The sequence below is a fragment of the Heteronotia binoei genome, chromosome 4, assembly GCF_032191835.1.
Source record: "Heteronotia binoei isolate CCM8104 ecotype False Entrance Well chromosome 4, APGP_CSIRO_Hbin_v1, whole genome shotgun sequence".
In the NCBI taxonomy this organism is placed as follows: Eukaryota; Metazoa; Chordata; class Lepidosauria; order Squamata; family Gekkonidae; genus Heteronotia; species Heteronotia binoei.
In genome coordinates this window covers 57,577,594-57,599,959 of record NC_083226.1, presented here as the reverse complement: position 1 = coordinate 57,599,959, position 22,366 = coordinate 57,577,594, and the positions used below count along the sequence as shown (strand labels likewise).

Below are 22,366 nucleotides of genomic sequence, written 5' to 3'. Positions count from 1 at the left end.
TATTAATGATCTCATTTAACAATTTTGATCAGGTAGATACTCATCCTCTCTCTCTGGCAGACCACAATCTAGTAGTCTTACTTTTTGCAGATGACACGATCCTGTTGTCCAGGACTCCAGTAAGCCTTATAAAGGCATTACAGCAATTTGGCCTTTACTGTGATCTAAATCACCTGGATATTAATTACAACACACACACACACAAACAAAAGTAATGGCCTTTGGCCCCAAACCCAAGGTAAAGGTGCAGAGCATAAATTGCCATAGGTTACAGCAGGTGGTGACATATAAGTACTTAGGGGTCATGATTCAGGCCTCAAGTGAAAAATCTAATTTTAATTTAATATTTAGATTTCTATCCTGTCCTATCCCGCAAGCGGGCCCACCACAAATATGCTGCAACTTCTGGTCACAAGTCTGCACAAGTCATCATTAGATTCTTTAACAAAAAGAGGGGCATTACATACTGGTAGACCTGGAATTTTATGTTTCTAAGACAGCACCACAACATATGTATGGCGCTATTTTGGGTCCAGCTTCATCAAGTTTTGCCCCCTTGAGAAAATTCAATCTAAATTCCTAAGAGCCCAAATGCCATCCTACTTTTGGATATCAAACAATGCCAGGACCACTGAGGTTTTACAACCAGGAAATAACAGAAAGTATACTCTCCATGTAATGTTGATATTATAATATACTGCTGTACTGGGAATCATTGCAATTATATTGATATTGTTTTGTTACACGGGGAGTATTTATCCTACCTTTGGAAACAGAATTGTTACCATCTGCTGTGGTATACCGCAGTGCCTCTAAACTGATGACCCTACCCATTTATTATTGCTTATCCTGAGGTTTTCTTCTTCTTTTTCTTTGGAAAAATTGATTGTATTTGGACCTAATTGAATATTTTATCTGCTAAATTGAATTGATATATAAATTTTGCCAATTAATAAGACAGATTGTGGGGGGGAGAGGGTTTTTTAAATTAATTGGGTAGGATAAAGTTATTACTGGTAGAAATAAGTTTTAGTTAGGTCATAGGAAATATTAGTGGATAGAGTATTAGGTTAAGTGAGGGGGTGGGAGGAGCAGGATACGTTGATGTGCACACTGCAGGTGATCTGAGACTCTGTGAAGACCATTAGTAAGAGATGTCTGGTCAGGGGATTCCAGCGCTCCTGGAGAAGGGAAAGTACAGCAGTGGGAGCAGGCCAAGTTGGAATAGAAGGAGAGCTCACTCCCCTTCCAGCCTGTGTCCCATTCCAAGGATAGCGGGTATGGGGGCCAAGTGGAAACACTAACCTCCGTCCCTGGTATTGTGCAATGCCAGGTCCATAAATAATAAAACCTCAGTCCTGCAGGATTTTTTTATCAGGCAGGACATGGACTTGGCTTGTGTGATGGAGACCTGGGTGCGAGACTCGGAGACGGTTGCTCTCTCCCAAGTAGCCCCGTCTGGGTTCCCTGTTCTTCACCAGCCTTGGACTAACGGGCAGGGGGGAGGGGTGGCCTTTTTCATACGGGAGGATTGCTCCTTCAGGGCGCTTCAGCTCCATAGATTGTGGGCATAGAGTGTGCTGGCCTGATGTGGGATGTTGGGGAGAGTTTGGCAATCTGGCTGGTGTACCGTCCGCCTAACGCACCGGCCTGTGTCTTACCGTCCCTGATGGAGGCTGTAGCAGGCTGGGCATTGGAGCATCCTTGGCTTATAGTCCTGGGTGACTTCAATGTCCATGCCGAGGATGCAGCTACCACTCAGGCGACGGACAAAGTGTTTTCCATGGCAGCACTGGGACTCTCCCAATATATAACAGTGCCCACACATTGGGCCGGACACACATTAGACCTGATTTTTGCGATGGGAGTTGTAGTGGATCAGATTTCTGCTGAGGCAATGTCATGGTCTGACCACTATGCCTGTGTGGATATTCCACCCCTACCTTGTTTAGGGGGTGAGCAAGTTTTAGCTCGCCCGCGAAATCAGATAGACCCTTTGCGGCTTCAAATGGCTTAACGGGATCCCTGGCCCTCTGGTGACTTGTTGGATGAGCTGGTGGAGATCTGGAATAACCAGCTCTCTACAGTCATCGACGAGATCGCTCCCCGACATCCTCTTCATCCTCATTCATGATCTACTCCGTGGTATACCCCAGAGCTGCGATCGATGAAACGGCGATTAAGACGACTAGAGAGACAATGGCAACACACTCGCGACAAAGCTACGAGAACATCTTATAAGTCATTTATGCGGACCTATGAGATGGCAGTCCAGGCCACAAAGAAGACTTACTTTGCGTCCTGGACTGCGTCTGCAACCTTGCACCCAGCACAATTGTTTAGTATAATTCAGTCACTAACAACTTTACCGCAAGGTAAACCAAACATTAGAGAACTGGAAATCGGATGTGAGGCTTTTGCGAGTTTTTTTACAGATAAGGTCTCATCACACCGACGTGACCTTTCTGCCATAATTGATACAGTGAAAGAACTTGGGGCACTGAGCATGTCTTCTGGTCCAATTCTAGATTCCTTCAATCCACTTAGTCTGGAGGAAGTCGACAGGATCCTTTTTGCTGTACATCCTACGACCTGTGGGTTGGACCCGTGCCTGTCCTGGCTTATAAAAGATAGCCAGGCATTGCTACGTGAGCCACTACAAGGTATTGTCAACAGATCCCTGGTAGAAGGGATCTTTTCCACACCTCTTAAAGAGGCTGTGGTCCGTCCCCTCTTGAAAAATCCATCTGCAGATCCGGCTGTATTGGCAAACTATCGGCCGGTATCAAACCTTCCCTTTTTGGGTAAAGTTATAGAGCGGTCGGTGGCAACTCAGCTACAGGGATTCTTGGATGACACTTGGATCCATTCCAGTCTGACTTTCAACCAGGTCACAGGATGGAGAGAGTTCTGGTCACCCTCACAGATAACCTCATGTGACATCTGGATCGGGGCGGCTCAGCAGTGCTGTTATTATTAGATCTGTCAGTCACATTTGATACGATTGACCATCAGCTACTGACTAGCTGCCTTGCCGATGTGGAGATTCAGGGGTCCGCCTTACAGTGGTTGGCCTCCTTTCTCCAAGATCGGGGACAAAGGGTGGTGATAGGGGAGGAATCATCCCAAAGGCACCCACTTATATGTGGTGTGCTACAGGGTGCGGTTCTGTCCCCGATGTTATTTAACATCTATATGCACCCCCTTGCACAGATTGTCAGGAGGTATGGGCTGGGAGGTCAATATGCAATTGATTCCTTCATGCGGATGACACCTTCACGCAGATGACACCCAGCTCTATCTATTGACTGTACCCTGGAAAATCTAGACCTGGCTCTTCAAGCCATAGCATCTTGGCTCAGGCTGAGTCGGCTGAAGCTGAATCCGACGAAGACGGAGGTTCTCTACCTGAGCCGGGGTGGTCTGGAGGGTGGGGGGAAGACCCTTCTGCCGGCTCTTGACAGGGTGTCACTAATACCGACCCCCTAAGGTCAAGAGCTTGGGTGTGCTCCTCGAGTCCTCTCTTACAATGGAAGCCCAGGTAGCAGCCACTACTAGAGCCACCTTTTCTTCATCTTCGGCGGGTGCAGCAGTTGGCCCCTTTCCTGGAGCATGACAACTTAGCAATGGTGATCGATGCCATGGTCACATCAAGAATAGATCACTGTAATGCTCTCTACATGCGGCTACCCTTGACGCAGACTCGGAAACTACAGCTAGTGCAGAATGCTGCGGCACAGCTGTTAATGGGGCTCCCCCGATGGGAGCACATTCAGTCAGTGCTGAAAGAGCTGCACTGGCTACCTATTGTGTTCTGAGTCTGTTTCCAGGTGTTGGTATTCACCTTTAAAGCCCCCTATCGTCAGGGGCCTGTCTATCTGCGGGCCCTTTCTCCACATGTTCCCCAGAGAGCACTGCGTTCAGGGACAAAAAATCTATTGTCCATCCCTGGACCAAAGTAGACTAGATTGCATTCAACGTGAGCTAGGGCCTTCTCGGCGGCAGCACCAGAATTGTGGAATGTTCTCCCAGAGGCCATAAGGGCCCTGCGGGATCTTTCCACTTTCCGCAGGGCCTGTAAGACCGAACTGTTCCAACAGGCCTTTGATATCTAACCGGGAGAGAACTGTCACCCAATATCATATAGAGTACTAGCTGATCACCATCAGAAAAGAAGAACTCGCTTATATTGTAGTGATATAGCACCACGAAATGGTTTTAAAATCTTAAATGGTAATTATGTTTTATTGATTTTTACTGGTTTTAACTTGTGAATATGAATGTTGTCAGCGTCCCCGAGTCCGCTATGTGGAGAGGGCGAGATAGAAATTTAAAGTAATAAACAAATAAGAACAGAGGTTAGGGTAAGCCTTGTTTCAGTCAATATTTGGCTTAAGCTTAGCCATAGTCCCTCAGATATTACTTCACTAATCCTCAAGGATGGATTTTGTTCCACCTGGTTTGGGGTTATTTACCAGAAACTGTCCATGCTTGGCTTTTCATCCGAGTCTTTCCAGATACTGTCTCTAGTCCAGGCAAGGGCCATAGTCAAGCAATGAATACTAGATGTTGACAGACAGAATGATATCGCCAGGGCTCTGAATTTTCTAACCTCACAAATGAGATATGTGGACTCTCCATCTTCATATCTGTCAGTATAGAAGGTTGGCAGAGTATAGAAGTTATTTGTTACATACCAAAATAAATTATTTGTTGTAGTTCTTATTTGGACATCATCTGGCATACATATCAATTTCTGGTCATGAAAAATCACCACGAAGTTACAAAATGATTTTGATGGAATTGTACATTGGTCCAATGGACTAAAATTACTATAGGAGGAAAAATGGTTTGCAAATATTGCTAACTAGTGAACTCCAGTCATGGAACATAATCACAACAAAAAAGAAAATCCTAATACTTGAGAGCTGAGTTTTAAGAAGGAAGTTAAGTGGAATGAGACTGTGTCATGGGAAAGAAGTTACTATTTACATAATCATTTAGATTCCTCTTGCATTGAAAGGATAACATTTTTAGGCAGGCAGGCTGAAGTCTAAGTTTTAGAAAACTAACTTTGGATTGAATTCCCCACAGGCAAACTACAAATTAATAGTGGTAGGATCTGTTCCTTCAAAATCGGGTATTAATTAAATTTTAAAAGTTGTTAAACAAGGTCTAAAGCTTAATTAAAAAACACATTGTGAAACAGAGTGTAAAGGGAGTTCTAGGTTATTGCTTGGTATTAATTAATTGAAGTATTTCTGTCTGCCTACCACTGTATATAACTACATTACAGAATAAAATCCAATACTACAACAAAAACATAACACAAAAAACAAAATAAAACACCCTTATGTGAAAAGTATAAAATGTTTAAGAAAGAATGGGTCTAAACTTCATGAAAGTGGCTGATAAAATTATGAATGATGTAGGAGTAAAAGGAGCAAAACTCAGAATCGTCCAATTACATTTACTGGCAGTAGATTCAGAATAGGCAAAGAGAACCAGGAATGTGCATTTGGTTTATCAGAGCTGGGGGGGGGGGGGGGGAGAATGAAAAATACCTTACCATTTTTTTTCCAGCTGGATATCAGCCAAGGTACTTATCCAGCTATCTGATATGGCCCAGCTTGAAAAATCCCCAAAATATTCTAGATTTATTCAGGACTGCTGGATAGCTGGAATTAAAGGGAGTTAAAAGGGATTACTGTCCCTTTAAATATATTCCAGGTGAAGCCACAGCTTGGAGAAGGCATTTAAAGGGACCATGACACCTTTAAATGCCTTCAGAATTCAGCCACGGCTTGCAAAAGTTATTTAAAGGGACCACATTCTCCTTAAATGCCTTTCCCCCCTCCATTGGAAATGATGGAGGGTGGGGAAACCTTCTTCTGGGGCCCATGGAATTGGACTTCTGGTCCAACCATTTTGAAACTGGGGGGGGGGGGAGTTAAGGAGAGGAACCAAATTTTGCAGAATTGCTGATGGTGCCTCTACCTCAAAAAACCGCCTCCAGAGCCCCAGATACCCCATTGACTATAATGGCCCCCATAAGGTATAATGGAGCCAGAAAAAAAAATCAGGAATCCCTAATGTATACTAGATCTGAATACCATACTGGTATTGGAATTCCAGAATATCAAGGAATACTTTTTTGGAGAGGGTTCAAGTATACTGAAACCCCTCAAAAATACTGATCCCCTCGTCTGATGAAGTGTGCTTAGAGAGCACACGAAAGCTTACGTTCTGAATAAAAAATGGTTGGTCTTAAAGGCGCACTTGACTCCTGCTTTGTTCTATTTCACACAATGTATACCTTACTTATAGAATTTGTTTTCAGGAACATGACAGTGATCACTAACTTTGATGGGTTTTACAAAGAGTTTGAAATAAATTCATGGAACCTAGCTCTATCAACAGCTAATAACTGCAACCACAAAATGGAACCACCATGTTCAGAACCCTACATACTTGACAACACAGAGAGAGTGTAATTGCCTTCAATGTCTCCTTCTGGTCTTAGAAGCATATTTCTGGCCTCTGTTAGAAACAGGAAGATGGCCATCCTTTCAGTTTGATCTAAAAAGGGTCTTCATATTCCAAGCCAAGAGAGATCAAATCAAAACAATCATGTGATTATCTCATTATCACAAGTGGTAAAAATGCATTCCTTTAAACAACATTCAAAATGGTTCATTCTAATATGTTTTAAGGGGAAAAAAAGTTATGAAAGCTAGTTTGCAGATATCACCAGTAGGGAGCATCCAATTTCCCTCCTTCATGCTTTCACAAGTACTACCTTTCACAAGAAGCTTTAGAAATAAAAATGTGACGACATACCATTACCTGCCAAGATTTCATATTCTAGCATGCCCAGTATAGTAGTTTGATAGTAAATCATTTTAATGGAATAATTTAAGTCACAGTGAAACCTTTGCACAAGATGATTTATCTGTTTGCTAGGGAAGGTGAGGAAATTCCATTTGTGATTGAACTGGTGAATGGTGACTTTATTAATGCATTTTTTTTTTTGCAACAAAGATTAATGGAAGAGTAGTAAGTCAGCTGCAGCATTTGATGTCAGTTTAGAACAGGCACTGCATTACCTGAAATGAAATCTATCATAATAAGATCTAATGCTATACTATCCATTTAAAATACTTTTTAGCATGCTGCTTTAATGTTGGCTGTTTGATTCTCTTACCACAGCAGAGCAAATAAATCTCTTCTTTTGGCATATGCACTAATGCATATCATTTGAGTATTTCAAATTCTATATTAATATTTCTGGAAATAATTGTTTTACATTTCATTGTTTAAAGCATCTGTTAATACACACTAAATGTAATTTGCTAAAATAGGCTTATGTTCTTGACTCCATAAAATTATAGTAAATTCCTTTGTCAAGCTTCTGGTAGCACAGAAGCCTCTGTCCAATGGCTGGATACCTTAAACAAACAGACTGTAACAAAACACAATAAAAGAAACCTTATTCAATTCAAAGTTTCAAAGTATGGACCGTCTGAGCTGCACAGTTTCAGAGTCCTTTATCCTGTGTTTCTGTCCTAGGGGTTGAGTTCCCTGGAACTACATCATGCAAGGATCCTTAAGGCAAGGCTTCTGTCAAGAAAGCTCATCTCCTGGGATATAAGGGAGGAACATTTCCAGACATAGCTACAGAGGTTCAGCATTTCTTCGATCAGGATCCAATTCCAGCCAGTTTTGCTCTTCCAACCGTCTATGCTGTCATTTGCTTTTCTGGCTACTCAGTAGGGTTGCCAGGTCCTTCCTGGCCACTGGTGGGGGGAGGAGGTGGTATTGTTGCCAGATCCAGGTTGGGAAACTCCTGGAGATTAGAGATGGAGTGTGGGGAAGACTGGGACCTCAGTGGGGTACAATGCCATAGCATCTACTCTCCAAAGCATCTGTTTTCTCCAGGGGAACTGATCTCTGTAGTCTGGAGATGGACTTTAATTCTGGGGGATCCCCAGGTCCTATGTTCCCTCTAACATGTGAAGTTTTGTGAGCAAAAATTCTATTCTGTGAGCTCCTGGCATTAAAGTTGTGAGCTACTGCATAAATTAGGTTGCTCTAGGGCCATTTTTCCTGAGCTAAAACAAAAATGTATGAGCTGGAGGCTAAAAAAATGTGAGCTAGCTCACACTAACACAGCTTAGAGGGAACACTGCCCAGGTCCTACCTGGTGACTGGCATGCCTAGAGTAGATATCCTCTATAATATAGCATGTATTCAGAAACAGACCTGTATACCCTGATTATGTCATCAAGAAGACAACAAAGGACATTAAGTGTGACTTCTAACAAATCAACCTTGTTGAGAACGAAAGCTCAAGGATTTATCCAAGGAGTTTTATACAAGGAGCTGCCATAGAGTTACCAACTCTGGGCTGGGAAATTCATGAAGATTTGAGGGTGGAGCCCACATCAATGATGGAATTATCCCAATTTCTAACAAGCTCCTTCTACTTTTCCTTCTCTCTTTATAACCCAGGATAGGTCCAGATGGATTAAGAAGCCACAGACACACAATCCAATACAAGTGACATACTATGCATGTATAGTATGAAAACCTGGAAATGCCTCAGGATTGCTCTAGGAATCACTATGGTTTTCCAGAGATTCCTAGAACTCCCCTATATCACTTCGGGTTCTTCTCAGAAGTGATGTAGTGGCATAGACAATATTGTCCCCCATGTCTCCACCCTTAGACCTCCTGCTAGTCCCCAGGCATGGCTTGCCAACCCTAGTTCAGCAAGATAGTTTGTAATGACACAAGATTACCAGGGAGCTAAAACAGCCCTGGGGACGGGAACCTTCATAGTGGCCCCAAATTGAAGGGCAGAGCCTAGCAGGCTCAGGTCAAAGCTTGCAGCCTAGCAGGCTATGGGACACAGAACTATAAGGTGCCCATCAGAGGCAGGATTTGTGGGGTTGCACCTCTTTCCCATGTTTAATCAAAGGTGGGATTTTTATTCCACACTGTGTCCAGGGAGTTCAGGGCAGCATACACAGTTCTCACCTCCTTCATCTTATTCTCACAACTGTCAGAGTAACTCCCACACACATACCTCCTATTCCAATACTGTATCCACTATAACATACTGAATGCTAAATCGTAGGTGAAGGGTTACAAGTCTTCCCTCAGGATAACTGCTACAGAGGCCAAAGTACTCCCTCAGGACATTAGCCCACCACCTGGTAACTTCAACACCCAATCCACCCCTGCCTGCTGCCAGGAAGACAGAAGAGAAGTAAGTAAAGATTGATCAGGCTTACCACTTCATAAACCTTCTCTAAGTCAGCCAGCAGGACTGTGATATCTCTCTTCACAAGTAGAGCAGGCTGCTACAGTGAGAAGTGTGCATGTGGGAATAGGAGGGATAGACTGGGGGTAAGGTTGCCAAGTCTAATTCAAGAAATATCTGGGGACTATGGGGGAGGAGCCAGGAGACACTGGGAGTGGAGCCATAAGCAAAGTTGTGCCAAGCACAACTGAACTCCAAAGGGAGTTCTGGCCATCACATTAAAAGAAACCGCACACCTTTTAAATGCCTTCCCTTCATTAGAAATAATGAAGGATAGGGGCACATTCTTTTGGGACTCATAGAATTGGACCCCCTGGTCCAATCTTTTTGAAACTCGGAGGGCGTTTTGAAGAAAGGCACTGGATGCTACTTTGAAAGTTTGGTTCCTCTACCTCAAAAAACAGCCCCTCCAGAGCCCCAGATCAATTCTCCATTATACCCTATGAAATCGATCTCCATAGGAAATAATGAAGTGCCCGGCTGACATTCCTACCCCCCCCCCCCCCCCGTGTTTCTGACAACTCTGAAGCAGGGGATTGGCATCTCTACTCACAAGTTGCTGAACTTCCAACTTCTTCAAAGTAACACAGAGCAACCAAAGATTCAAGTTTACCTTTCCTATGCAAAGGACCTCTGAAAAGATTGTGCTGGGAGCAGCCATGTTCTTCTGCTTACTCTCCCGCCCCCATTTAGCCTTAAAGACACAGGCACCCTATCCATTCAGCCCTACAGACACAAGAGGAAGCCTTTCCAAGCAGAGCCTGAAGCCTCCGGAGGTGGAAAGGCACATGGGGACTGTGGGGGCGGGGCTTCTCTCCACCGGCCTGCTGACTAGGAGTGAGAAAATCCTTCCTTTACCCATTTTGCAAACAGGAATTTTAACTGCTTGTAAAAAAGGAATGTTTTCTTCCCTCTGCCTAAAATTTGGCTGGATCAAGTCCTTGGGCAAGTGATACAATCCCAAATGGAATGTGGGCAAGGGAGAAAGAAAAACATTACAGCCAGAAATACATTTCAAAATGAAACCACTGGAAATAAATAATGAACATAATTTTAAAAATGGACAGTTGCAATAACAATAGTGAATAAAAATAATAAATTTTAAACCAAAATAAAATGGGGGGAAATGTGCACACTCCCATTATAAGCACACAATCATTGGTCCACATGAATTATTTATCTTAAACGTAAGTTCATTGTCCCCAAAATGTCTAACATTGTTCTGCAACATGGGTGTCTTCCAAGTGCCTTGTTTGTTCAGCTGTTTTTCTTCTACTTATTGTTGATTCAGTTTGTATAGTAATAATTCTGCACAATCATTTGGGAACATATTCTAGGGCAAGCCAATGAATGAAATTGGAGGAAAGGGAAGGAAAAAACAGCAGAGACATAACTAAGTACAACCTGGATGTTGCATTCATTTTTATTTTAGAGATATTTTTAAAAAAATAAATTTGCTGCTCTGTTTTTTTTACAGATTATCACATGGCAACCACCATATAAAGCTGATTTAGGTGCCACCAGGGCTTTTTTTGAGCAGGAACGCACAGGAACACAGTTTCAGCTGGTCAGGGGTGTGGCCTAATATGCAAATGAGTTCCTGCTGGGCTTTTTCTACAAAAGGCCTGTGTGAAACAGTGGTGGCATCAGGGTGTGTGGCCTAATATGCAAATGAGATCCTGCTGGACTTTTTCCTACAAAAAGCCCTGTGCAAAACAATGGTAACAGCAGGGGGTGTGGCCTAATCAAATGAGTTCTTGCTGGGCTTCTTCTACAAAAAAGCCCTGAGTGCCACCATACCTTATGTGTTGTACATTAACAAGTTTAAAACTCTACAGTAAAACAGTGCAGCATTTAGTTTAACAATGTCCTATGCTTGGGCTTATTTTCACAAAGAATTATTAAATTTTTGCAAATAATAAAAAAAATAAAATTAGCTTGTACTCAAGTACAGCTTTTCTTCAGACCTAGGTTCATATTACCATTCTTTCACATACTGTTTTCTGCATTAGATCTCAGACCACAAAATTTCTCATTTCAATTACTTCTTTCATTAATAATACCATCACGTCTTCTCCCATATAAGAAATGACCTTTTTGCAAGATGCTCTCACATAAGTACATAGATGCAAAAGCTGGTTTTTTACTAGTATTCATACTTTTACATTCATTCTAAAGGTACTAAAATATTGCTTCAAATAAAAATGGAAATCTTATATTAAGTGGGTACAGACAACACCAATTTACAGAAATTCATTCCATGACTGTCAGCAGAGATAGAACTTGAATAACAATAAATTGCAGATTCTTATAAATTTGAAAAGGACATTATGCCAACCATAAACTGTTAAATGAAAGCCAGAGTAGTATAGTGGTTTGAGTGTTGGACTGGGATCTGGGAGATCCAGGTTTGAATCTCCACTCTGTCATGGAAGCTTGCTGGGCGACCTTGGGCCAGTCACACACACTATGACTCACAATCACTTTGTGTGTTTTTTTAATATATTTCCCCCTGCTCTCTTACAACACTACTAGGAAGAAGTACTTACACCACTGAGATTATCCTGATACACATTTTGTTAGAATACACATTTTGCCCATGGTAACTCATACAAGTGTGCACTTAAGAACAGTGTTTTAATTTCCTTTTGTTATTTCAGAAAGGGTATGATTGCTGTTTTCCCAGAATTTCAGATCAACTGGCATCATTTTCCAAATCCATTCCAGGCATGGTGACCTCTATAGCCCAGGCAAGTCCAATCTCAACAGATCTCAAAAGATAAGCAGGGCTGATCCTTGCAACTACTAGAATGGGAGACCTCCTTGGAATACCAGGACTGGGAAGCAAAGGCAGGCTGTATCAAGCCACTTCTCTGAATGTCCTTCATGGCCTAGTAGGGGTTGAAAGAAGTTGCCATAACTTCCAGGCATGTGCATGCACACACACACACACAAACTAAAAAATAAATTTATTTTTTTTAAAAAGACAAAATCAATTTTAGGCAAATTTCTGGAGCTTTCAGTTGAAGGAAGACCTGGCATTTAATTCCAGAAGCTAGGTCTACTTCCGCTGTTTTCAGTAGTTGGTAGACTTTGTGTACAGATTTGGGACTTCCACTGAAAACTGGTAGCAGAACCTGCACATGGAGTCTGGACAGCAGTAGTAGACCAGGCTTCCGAAGTCAACATACCAGATCTACTGCCTATCAGCTGCAATATCACAGAAAAAAAATCTGATATGTCAAAAGATATAGTTTGGGTGTCCCAAAATTTCATGAATATCTTGCTTTGTTTCAGGAATTTTTAATAACAAAAACAACAACAGGGAAATCGAAATATTCAAATATCTCTTAGTGATTCAGATAGTGAGCAACAATGAGAAAGGATATTTTAACTTACATTTTTAACTGAGGCCGCGGTCACATTCACCATAAAATCCATCCCTAACCCGTCGCTATTATACCCCACAGCTTTTTACAACGAATTTCCTGATCAGACATCCCTCCATCCTTCAGTTCTAAGCAGCGTTGGTCCCGTCGTTGGTTGATCAGAGGTCTCAACCGGACCTCATTTTTTGAGATGGCATTCCGTACTCATGCAAGCGCAGTACCGTGGGATATCATGCTTGGCTTTTTTTAAAAAAAAAGGTGCCAGAAAAGGTGGGCGATCTACCCCCCCCCCGCCCCCAATTTAAACACCCAGCCAGGGAGGGGAAGCCCAGGAGTTCTCTTTGCTGTCTCTCTGCCTGACGGGGAGACAGCAAAGGTGAGTGATCTTCCTCCCCCCCCCCCCATTTAAACACCCTGCCATGGTGTTTAAATGGGGGAGGGAGCACGGCAACTCTCCTTGCTGTCTCTCCACCTGGCGGGAAGACGGCAAAGGTGGGTCATCTTCCTCCCCCCCTATTCAAACAGGACAGGGTAAAAGTCAGAATGGGCTGGAACAGGCCGGAATGGGCATCAAACAACGTAGACTGTCACAAAAAATGAACACTCCACCAGGGTGTTTAAAAGGGGGGGAGCACAGGAACTCTCTTTGCCATCTCTCCGCCTGGCGGGGAGAAGGCAAAGGTGGCCGATCTGCCACCCCCCCCCCCCCAATTTAGGAAAGGTCCCCTGTGCAAGCACCAGTCGTTTTCAACTCTGGGGTGACGCTGCTTTCACAAAGTTTTCATGGCAGACCTTTTACAGGGTGGTTTGCCATTGCCTTCCCCGGTCATTACACTTCCCCCCCCCCCCTATCAAGCTGGGTACATATTTTACCAACCTCGGAAGGTTGGAAGGCTGAGTCAACAATTGCTCGTGCAATGACAGACTGCTGACGGACCTGTGGAGCGAGTCGGGTGAGACGGCCTACTGGAGGACGCAGAGGCAGCGGCCTCGATTGAGCTACAACCGGGCGGAGCTCGGCACCGGGGAGAGTGACCGGCAAGTGAGACCTGCGAGTGCTGAGGCTAAGGCGCCGCCCTGGGCTGCATTCCAGCTTGTGCAGAGCCGAGTAGCGAGTGGAGCGGCTGGTGAGCGGAATACAATACAAGCAGCGACTGAGGAAAGAAGTGGCTGAAGACCTTGAGGTGTTTGGTAGTACCATAAGCTGGCAGAAGGGAGCTGGTGGGAACTACCTGGGGCAACTAGACATTGAACACCGCACAGCCAGGCAGAGTAAGTGTCTCAGACTGACCAACCCTGTGTGACTGGGAGTCACGAGAGGGTTCACCCCCCCTCGGGACTGCCATGTTGAACCGGAGGTATTGTTAGAGACCCCTGGACCCTGATATGTATCATCTTATGCTTGGATGTGGGACTGCTGCTCCACATACTACAACCGCTGCATTTTTGAAGCAACCGGACTCTGCACTGTACGCACTTTATATCTTTACCCAACCAGCACTTTACTTACCCAGCACTTATTCCGTACTATGCTCAAACCAGAAGACCTTGCATGGACTAGCACAATAGCACTTTCCTTGTAACCTCCTATATCCATTTTTAGGCTCTGCTAAATTTAGTGTACATTTTAATCAATTAACTCATTGGATTAGCTGTTTGTATTAATTGGATCTGATTTGTTTTGTGGTAAATTAATTGGGAATATTATTGGGGGGAATATTATTGGGGGGGATTATATTCAATTTTACCATTAGATTAGATTATATATATTTTACCAATTGATATAAGGGAATTATGGGGTGGGCTTAATTGGGTTGATTGAGAAAGGGGATTGATGGGGCAGAGTGAATTAGGGGGCTAATTAAGGACAGTGTTTTAGATTCTAGTGGTGGCAGCTACGTTAACATCTATCACCACCAGCGGGAGATGACTGGTCTAGGGATTCCAGTGCTCCTGGGGAGGGGGAGGTATGGTGGTGGGAACAGACAGCAATATAAGGGAAGGGAGCGGAGACCTGTTAGTGCTCGGCCTCCTTCCAGTCTGTGTCCCATCCCGAGGGTGACAGGTAGTAGGGTCAGGTCAGACCCGCCTCCGTCATTGGTGTTATGCAACGCCAGGTCCATTAATAATAAGACCTCTGTCCTTCGAGAGTTTCTACTCAAACAGGGCATGGACCTGGCTTGCATGACCGAAACCTGGGTACAAGAGGGTGATACTGTAGCCCTCTCACAAGCAGCTCCCCCGGGCTATTCGGTCTTTCACCAATCACGGACTAGCGGGCGGGGGGGAGGAGTGGTGCTGTTCATACGAGAGGCTTACTCCTTTAGGGTGCTCCCGGCTCCAAGGATTGAGGGTATTGAATGTGCCAGTCTGGCATGGGAGGCTGGAGAGGGGTTGGCGATTTGGCTGGTGTACCGTTCGCCTAGCGCACCGGCCAACGCCTTACCATCCCTGCTTGAGGCGGTGGCAGGCTGGGCGTTGGAGCACTCAAGGCTAGTGATCCTGGGTGACTTCAACGTCCATGCGGATGACCCGGCCTCTAGTCAGGCGACGGACCTAGTGTCATCCATGGCAACACTAGGACTCTCTCAATTTGTAACATCCCCCACGCACCAGGTTGGGCACATGTTAGACTTGATCTTTGCGGCCGGGGTTGTGGTGGACGATATAACTATAGAAGCTGTGCCATGGTCAGACCGTTGCACCCTTAAGGCTCGTATGAACTCTCCACCCCAAACCTGCTTAGGCGGCGAGCCTATTTTGGCTCGCCCGTGGAGCCAAACGGACACGGAATGGTTCCAAATGGCTCTTTGGGATCCCTGGCCCTCTGGCGATTCCTTGGAGGCCCTGGTCGAGGTCTGGCATAGCCAACTTTCCAGGGCTATTGAAGAGATCGCACCTCGATGCCCACTGCGACCCCGGACTAGGCTGGCGCCGTGGTATACCCCGGAACTACGCCAGCTGAAACAAGGCCTCAGACGGCTAGAGAGGCAATGGCGGCGTACCCGAGACGAAGCGATTAGAGCATCTTATAGAGAATTTATGAGATCCTATGAGATGGCAGTCAAGGCCACAAAGAAAACGTACCTTGCGGCTAAGATTGCGTCTGCAAATTCACGCCTGGCACAATTATTTAGGATAATTCGAATGCTCACTACATTGCCACAGGGCAAACCAAATGTTAAGGAATTAGAGATAGGCTGTGAGGCTTTTGCGAAATATTTTGCAGACAAAGTCCAATCGCTTTGCCGCAACTGCCCTGCCATATTGGATTCAGTATGTAAACTCGAGGCTCCGTGCCTGCCTTCCAGTTTGATCCTGGATCATTTCGACCCGCTCAGCTTGGAGGAAGTTGACAAGAGTCCTCTCTGCTGCACGTGCAACAACTTGTGATCTTGACCCGTGTCCCTCCTGGCTAATTAAAGCTTGCCTGAAGGAGCTAAGATGTCCTATGCGGGACATCATAAATAGATCTCTTTCAGAGGGCCGTTTTCCTGCCCCTCTGAGGGAGGTAGTGGTCCGCCCTCTCTTAAAAAAGGTTACATCAGACCCGACCAAATTGGCACACTACTGGCCGGTCTCAAATTTGCCCTTTTGGGGCAAAGTTATTGAGAAGGCTGTTGCTTTGCAGCTGCAGAGTTTTCTGGAGGACGCTTCCACCTTAGATCCATTCCAGTCTGGCTTTCGCCCGGGACACGGGACAGAGTCTTGGTCGCTCTCATGGATGATATCCGGAGACATCTGGATCGAGGCGGCGTGGCGGTTTTGCTGCTGTTAGACCTATCGGCTGCTTCGATATGTTCGATCACCGGCTGCTGGCCCGTCGCCTCACTGACGCAGGGATTCAGGGGTCAGCTTTACAGTGGCTTTCCTCTTTCCTTGAGGGTCAGGGACAAAGGGTGGCAATTGGGGGAGAGCTGTCCCAGAGACACTCACTTAATTGTGGGGTGCCACAGGGAGCAGTTCTCTCTCCGATGCTATTTAACATCTTTATGCGCCCCCTTGCCCAGATTGCCCGGAGATATGGGCTGGGTTGTCATCAGTACGCTGATGACACCCAGCTCTATCTATTGATGGTTGACTGGACTGGCAATGCCCCTGAAAATCTGAACCGGGCGTTGCAAGCCGTGGCAGACTGGATTAAGCTGAGTGGGTTGAAACTGAATCCAGCGAAGACAGAGGTCCTTTGCCTGGGTCGCCGCGGTTTAGGGAATGGGATCTCTCTCCCAGTTCCTGTGCTCCCCCCCTCTCTCCCGGGGCGCAACTGGTAGCAGTGTGCAGAGTTAAGAGCTTGGGAGTTGTACTGGAGCCTTCCTTGACAATGGAGGCCCAGATAGCAGCTACTGCCAAGTCCGCCTTTTTTCACCTTACACAGGCGAGGCAGTTGGCCCCCTTCCTGGAGCGCGGCGACCTGGCAACAGTGATCCACGCAACGGTCACCTCGAGGTTAGACTACTGTAATGCCCTCTACATGGGGCTGCCCCTGTACCGAACCCGGAAACTGCAGCTAGTGCAAAATGCAGCAGCCAGGCTGCTATTGGGACTGCCTCAGTGGGAACATGTGCAGTCTGGGCTGCGGGAGTTGCACTGGCTGCCAATTGTTTACCGGGTTTGTTACAAGGTGCTGGTCATTACCTTTAAAGCCCTATATGGTCGAGGACCTGCCTACCTTAGGGACCGCCTCTCTCCATATGTTCCCCAGAGAGCACTGCGATCAAGCTCAAAAAATCTTCTTGAATTCCCTGGGCCAAAAGAAACCAAATTAAAAACTACCAGAGAACAGGTGTTCTCTACAAAGGCCCCCCAATGGTGAAATCAACTGCCGGAAGAGGTGCGGGCCCTACGTGATCTTAACCAGTTCCGTAGGGCCTGCAAAACTGCCCTCTTACAGCTAGCTTTTTAAGACGGAACTCCTGATAATATCAATAACACCGAGCCATCTTATACATAATTTGATTGTACCATAATGTCATACTGTTTTATTGGTTTTATTGTTAAATTATTAATTATATTATATACTCTTTTATTGTATCATGGTTTTACCATGTCTTGTTAGCCGCCCTGAGCCTGCCTAGGCGGGGAGTGCGGGCTATAAATAAAAGTTTATTATTATTATTATTATTATTATTATTATTATTATTATTATTATTATTATTATTATTATTATTATTTCATTTGGAGTGAGCTTTCATAGGGAAGCGGATGTGCACTTGCAATGAGTCGACTACAATGGAGCGTTCAAACACAGAAAGTACATGCGGGAGTCGTCAGAAGCATTCTTATTCCAGATTTATTGTACTATCAAAAAAGTCCGCGTCTCAGTCATGGCAGTTCAGGACATGAATGAGCCAACGACCATTGCCAGATGCTGATGTTTGGACAACCGCATAAAATCCGACATGCATCTGGTTTTCATCGATGCCCATCTCGTCAGTTTATGTACATCTGACCTCAGCCTGACTCTATCTCCTTCACTAGAAAATTCAATTTTTCACTCCTACCAGCAGAAAGTTCATTAAATATCTCTATATGCTGAATGTAAATTTTTCTGTTCGCCCCACACAAATCTCTATGCAGCTAGAACTATTTTATAATTTCACATGTATTTATTGTTATTTCTAGATCACTAAAAAAAAAAGCATGTCAACTTATCTGTATTTTACCATAATCGTAGTATTGCCCAGATTTTTTTTCAGTCATTAAAAAAACTCAAAAAAACTATTATGTGGCTGTCAAGCAGCTGTGCTTTATTCTTTAATGTTCCTAGCAAAGCTCGCTGGCAGAGACCATTTTATAATAATACTGGCAAGGTACCATTTTTGCAGCAGGGATAAGAATGTTCATCTTCACAGAAATAGTAATAAAATCTAACAATAATGAACATACTAATTCTGGTCACAAGGTATTACACAGTGGTTGGTATAGTTGTGTTTATCACTCAGAAAAACTATCAAACACACCCAATACATTAGGGCAGTAATTAACAATCATGGCCAATAGGAAAATAATGAATGGGCTGCCAGCAAATTTCAGGCTTGTGGAATAAAGAGCAACAAAAATACACAATGGTTATTATTAGATCTTGTAGAGTAGAGGTCCCCAACCACTGGGCCATGGACCAGTACCAGTCAGGGACCTGTTAGCAATCAGGCCACAGAGTGAGGCAGAGATGCCACATTGCCCCTTTCACCCACCAAGGACCCAGGTGGATGAAAGAGGCAGCACGGCCTCACTCTGAAGCTGCCTGGTCTTTGGAGCGAAGTCACATTTTCTCTTTCGTCTGCCTGGGTCTCAGGCAGGTGGAAGGGGCAGCGCTGCTGCAACCTTCACCTACCCATCATTTATAGACCCCCACAAATCAGCTGATTCGCGAGGGTCTTTAAAAGAAGAAGAAGATGATATTGGATTTATATCCCGCCCTCCACTCCGAAGAGTCTCAGAGGGGGCTCACAATCTCCTTTACCTTCCCCCCTCACAACAGACACCCTGTGAGGTGGGTGGGGCTGGAGAGGGCTCTCACAGCAGCTGCCCTTTCAAGGACAACCTCTGCCAGAGCTATGGCTGACCCAAGGCCATGCTAGCAGGTGCAAGTGGAGGAGTGGGGAATCAAACCTGGTTCTCCCACATAAGAGTCCTCACACTTAACCATTACACCAAACCAAAATGGGAGGGGGAGGTAGATTGGCCACTTCTACTGCCTGGCTGCCTAGCGGGGAGGTGGCAGAAGCAGCCCCAGTCTCACCTCCATTTAAAGACCCCCATGGGGGGGCAGGGATGAGGCACGGGTGGGAGTGGGCAGCCTGGGGTGCCAAAAACCCCAGTGCCACTCCCCCCCAGTCCATGAAAAAATTGTCTTCCACGAAACTGGTCCCTGGTTGCGAAAAGGTTGGGAGCCACCATTGTAGAGGATTTAAATAGTGAGGATTTTTTGGAACAAGCCATTTCATTTTTATAACCATCATTTTGTAATCAAATTATTATGATAAAAAAATAATTCTTTTAGACAACTATGAGTGGTATGGAGGAGAGGTTGGTTCTGTGTATATTAGCCTCCCATCCAAAGACCCTTAAACTGGAGTGAGACAGGATATGCTTATTTTATTTATTTATTTAAATGTTTGTATTTTTCCTTTCTGCCAGTTAGAGCTCTCATGTTGGTGAACAGTTAAAAATCGCTTTATATCCCTAATTTTGTATGGTGGTTTCAGGTGATTTGATAACTAATAATAGAAACTGCTTAAATTTTAAGTTACATGTTAAAACCCTTGAGCACCTCTTGGGCAGAAATGCAGCTTATAAATATTAGAAATCAAATAAAACACGTTTAATTTAAAAACTTGGTACTTGACACTTGACACCAATATCTGATAATCAATCAATCAATCATGTAAAAATTTAGCCAACAAGTAAAGACCAAGAACTAACCATAGTTAACACACCAGAACCCCAAAGTAAGCATGATCTCAAAAATGCTGATTTTGGGATACCTATAGTATCTTGGCCTTGAGCCATGAGAAAAGATGGAACATAAATATTTACATGAATACATCTGAAAACAGGTAATATATACTATAAAATTGAAATGCATTGCAAAATCTATTTTTTTAAAAAAATAACAAAACAGGAAACCAGAGGAACCTTGATCAAACATGATTATCTATTGGCTAGTTTACTGGTCTTCAGTCCATGGGTCAGGACCGTCAAGTGGGTCATAAAGTCACCTGTAGAACTTCCACATTATTTTTATTGCTTTGGGGGAGGAGCTGTTGCAGGTACACATGCACAGAGACATACTTCCTGCCTTTGTTTGTATGTAAACTATGGTTCCTAGCAACCAGAGGGGGATGGGAGATACTTACTGAGAGCAGGGAAAAGGCCCAGTCAACATTGTAGCAATGTGGCTATGTCACTTCTGACATGACCCAGAAGTGACTTCATCATACAGTGATGTCAGGGTGACACTCTTCTATTTGGGCAAAAACTCTATGGTAAATTTGGCTTCTACAATAGAGTTTTTGTCTAAATACCAGAGCATCGCCCTAATGTCACTGGTGTAATGACATCACTTCCAGTTCACATCAGAAGTTATGTACACATGTTGCTGCAACGTCAACTAGGTCTTGCAATTTTCCCAGGTAAATACAGGATAACTTTCCATATTGCCAAACTTGTGTCTAAATGAAGAGGTGGAGAGGGAAATCACAGAACTTTGAAACCAACTTTTAAATTCTGGATAAAGGAATATGACATGCACATAAATTTCTTTGGGAACAGCTGAGTATATTTTTTGGTGTAGAAAAACAGCGTCAGATGTTAGAAGGACATACCAGCAATGGAGAAATAAATCTCCTTATCTGCGAAAGGTTGGAAACCAGATACAAAAGGACATCTGATTTCTGGAGTTTATTTGAAGTAAATTCTCACTGGTGGGAATCACAGAACTGACACCTGTGAGGGATGAACGAGACCTCATATATGGTTTGAGCACTGGATTTGACTTTAAAATCAGCCTTAGCAGATATTGTTGCTCAAGAAATACCGAAAAAGAGGAAGAAATACAGTGAACCAGAACAATATGACAAGCATTCCTACTGCTGAACAGAAGATACTATGTGTTTACTGAAGTGTTTAACTGCCACTTACTATGCAAATAAATACTAGTTCTATATTTTGGCAAGGTCAATGTCAACTTGCTCAAGTTAACTTTGATGTAAATGTCTAGTATGCAGTATAAAATTCCAATAATAGTGCTAACTTGCAAATCCACTACAACAAAATCACTGATTATGTTTAGGTATAATCTCGTTTTTGCTTCAATTATTCTGTGTTTGAACTTCAACAACTTTTCCCCTGATATCTAATGAGAACTTGATCTCTTTTCATATGATCATGGCTTCTATCCAACTTAAAGTTCTGCAACAGTTCTATGAAGACAGCAACTACAGTCATTTAGTCACAAAACTAGAAGTACAAAAGTAGTACCTGTAATGTATCCATTACATACAGTAGAACCAGTAACTGAGCCTGCTTCAGCGGGGAGGGCGGGATATAAATCAAATCAATAAATAAAAACTAAAATAAATAACTACATACAGTAGAACCAGAACCAGGACCAGGATAAACTCAATGTATAAGAAAAGATTTCTCAAATTGTATCCCAAACATAACCACACATGGTACAGCTGATTATAACATTTAAAAGTGAGCTATTTCATGTTTTTCATGTCGAAAAATCAAGCTCAACACATCAGGGTTTTCTTGCTACACAAACAGTGTAAAATAGTCTGACCTTAGAAGTACTTTTTTGTACTTTTGCCAACCTTAAGAACACATCTAAAAAAAAAAAAAATCAGAGACTTACCACGCAACACAGTGAGTCTTGTAGACACACTTATTTCTCCAACACTGTTGGAAGCAACACATTCATAAATAGCTTCATCTCGTGGAGTCCGTAGTGGTTGTATTCTAAGAACTGATCCAGATCCATCATCAAATTCTATTACCTATTGAAGGAAACAACAGCTGTCACAGGTGTTGTAACAAATGCCTACCTCTCAGCTAATCCTGACGAAGTAGCTCTAGTCTAAATTCTCTAATGTGTCACACTTAATATGTATAAGGTGAATTGGAGAGTATCAGATGAGAGTAGTTC

General features: G+C 43.8%; 1 protein-coding gene across 42 annotated transcripts in view; it reads right to left on the bottom strand.

Moving 5' to 3' along the window:
- PTPRD (protein tyrosine phosphatase receptor type D) overlaps positions 1–22,366 on the bottom strand; it is a 1,753,725-nt gene that overhangs the window by 417,430 nt on the left and 1,313,929 nt on the right. For all 42 annotated transcript variants that reach the window (XM_060237318.1, XM_060237320.1, XM_060237317.1 and 39 more), the window contains one exon: positions 22,076–22,217. In XM_060237318.1, coding sequence (XP_060093301.1) covers positions 22,076–22,217 — 142 coding nt within the window. The remainder of the gene's footprint in view (positions 1–22,075; positions 22,218–22,366) is intronic.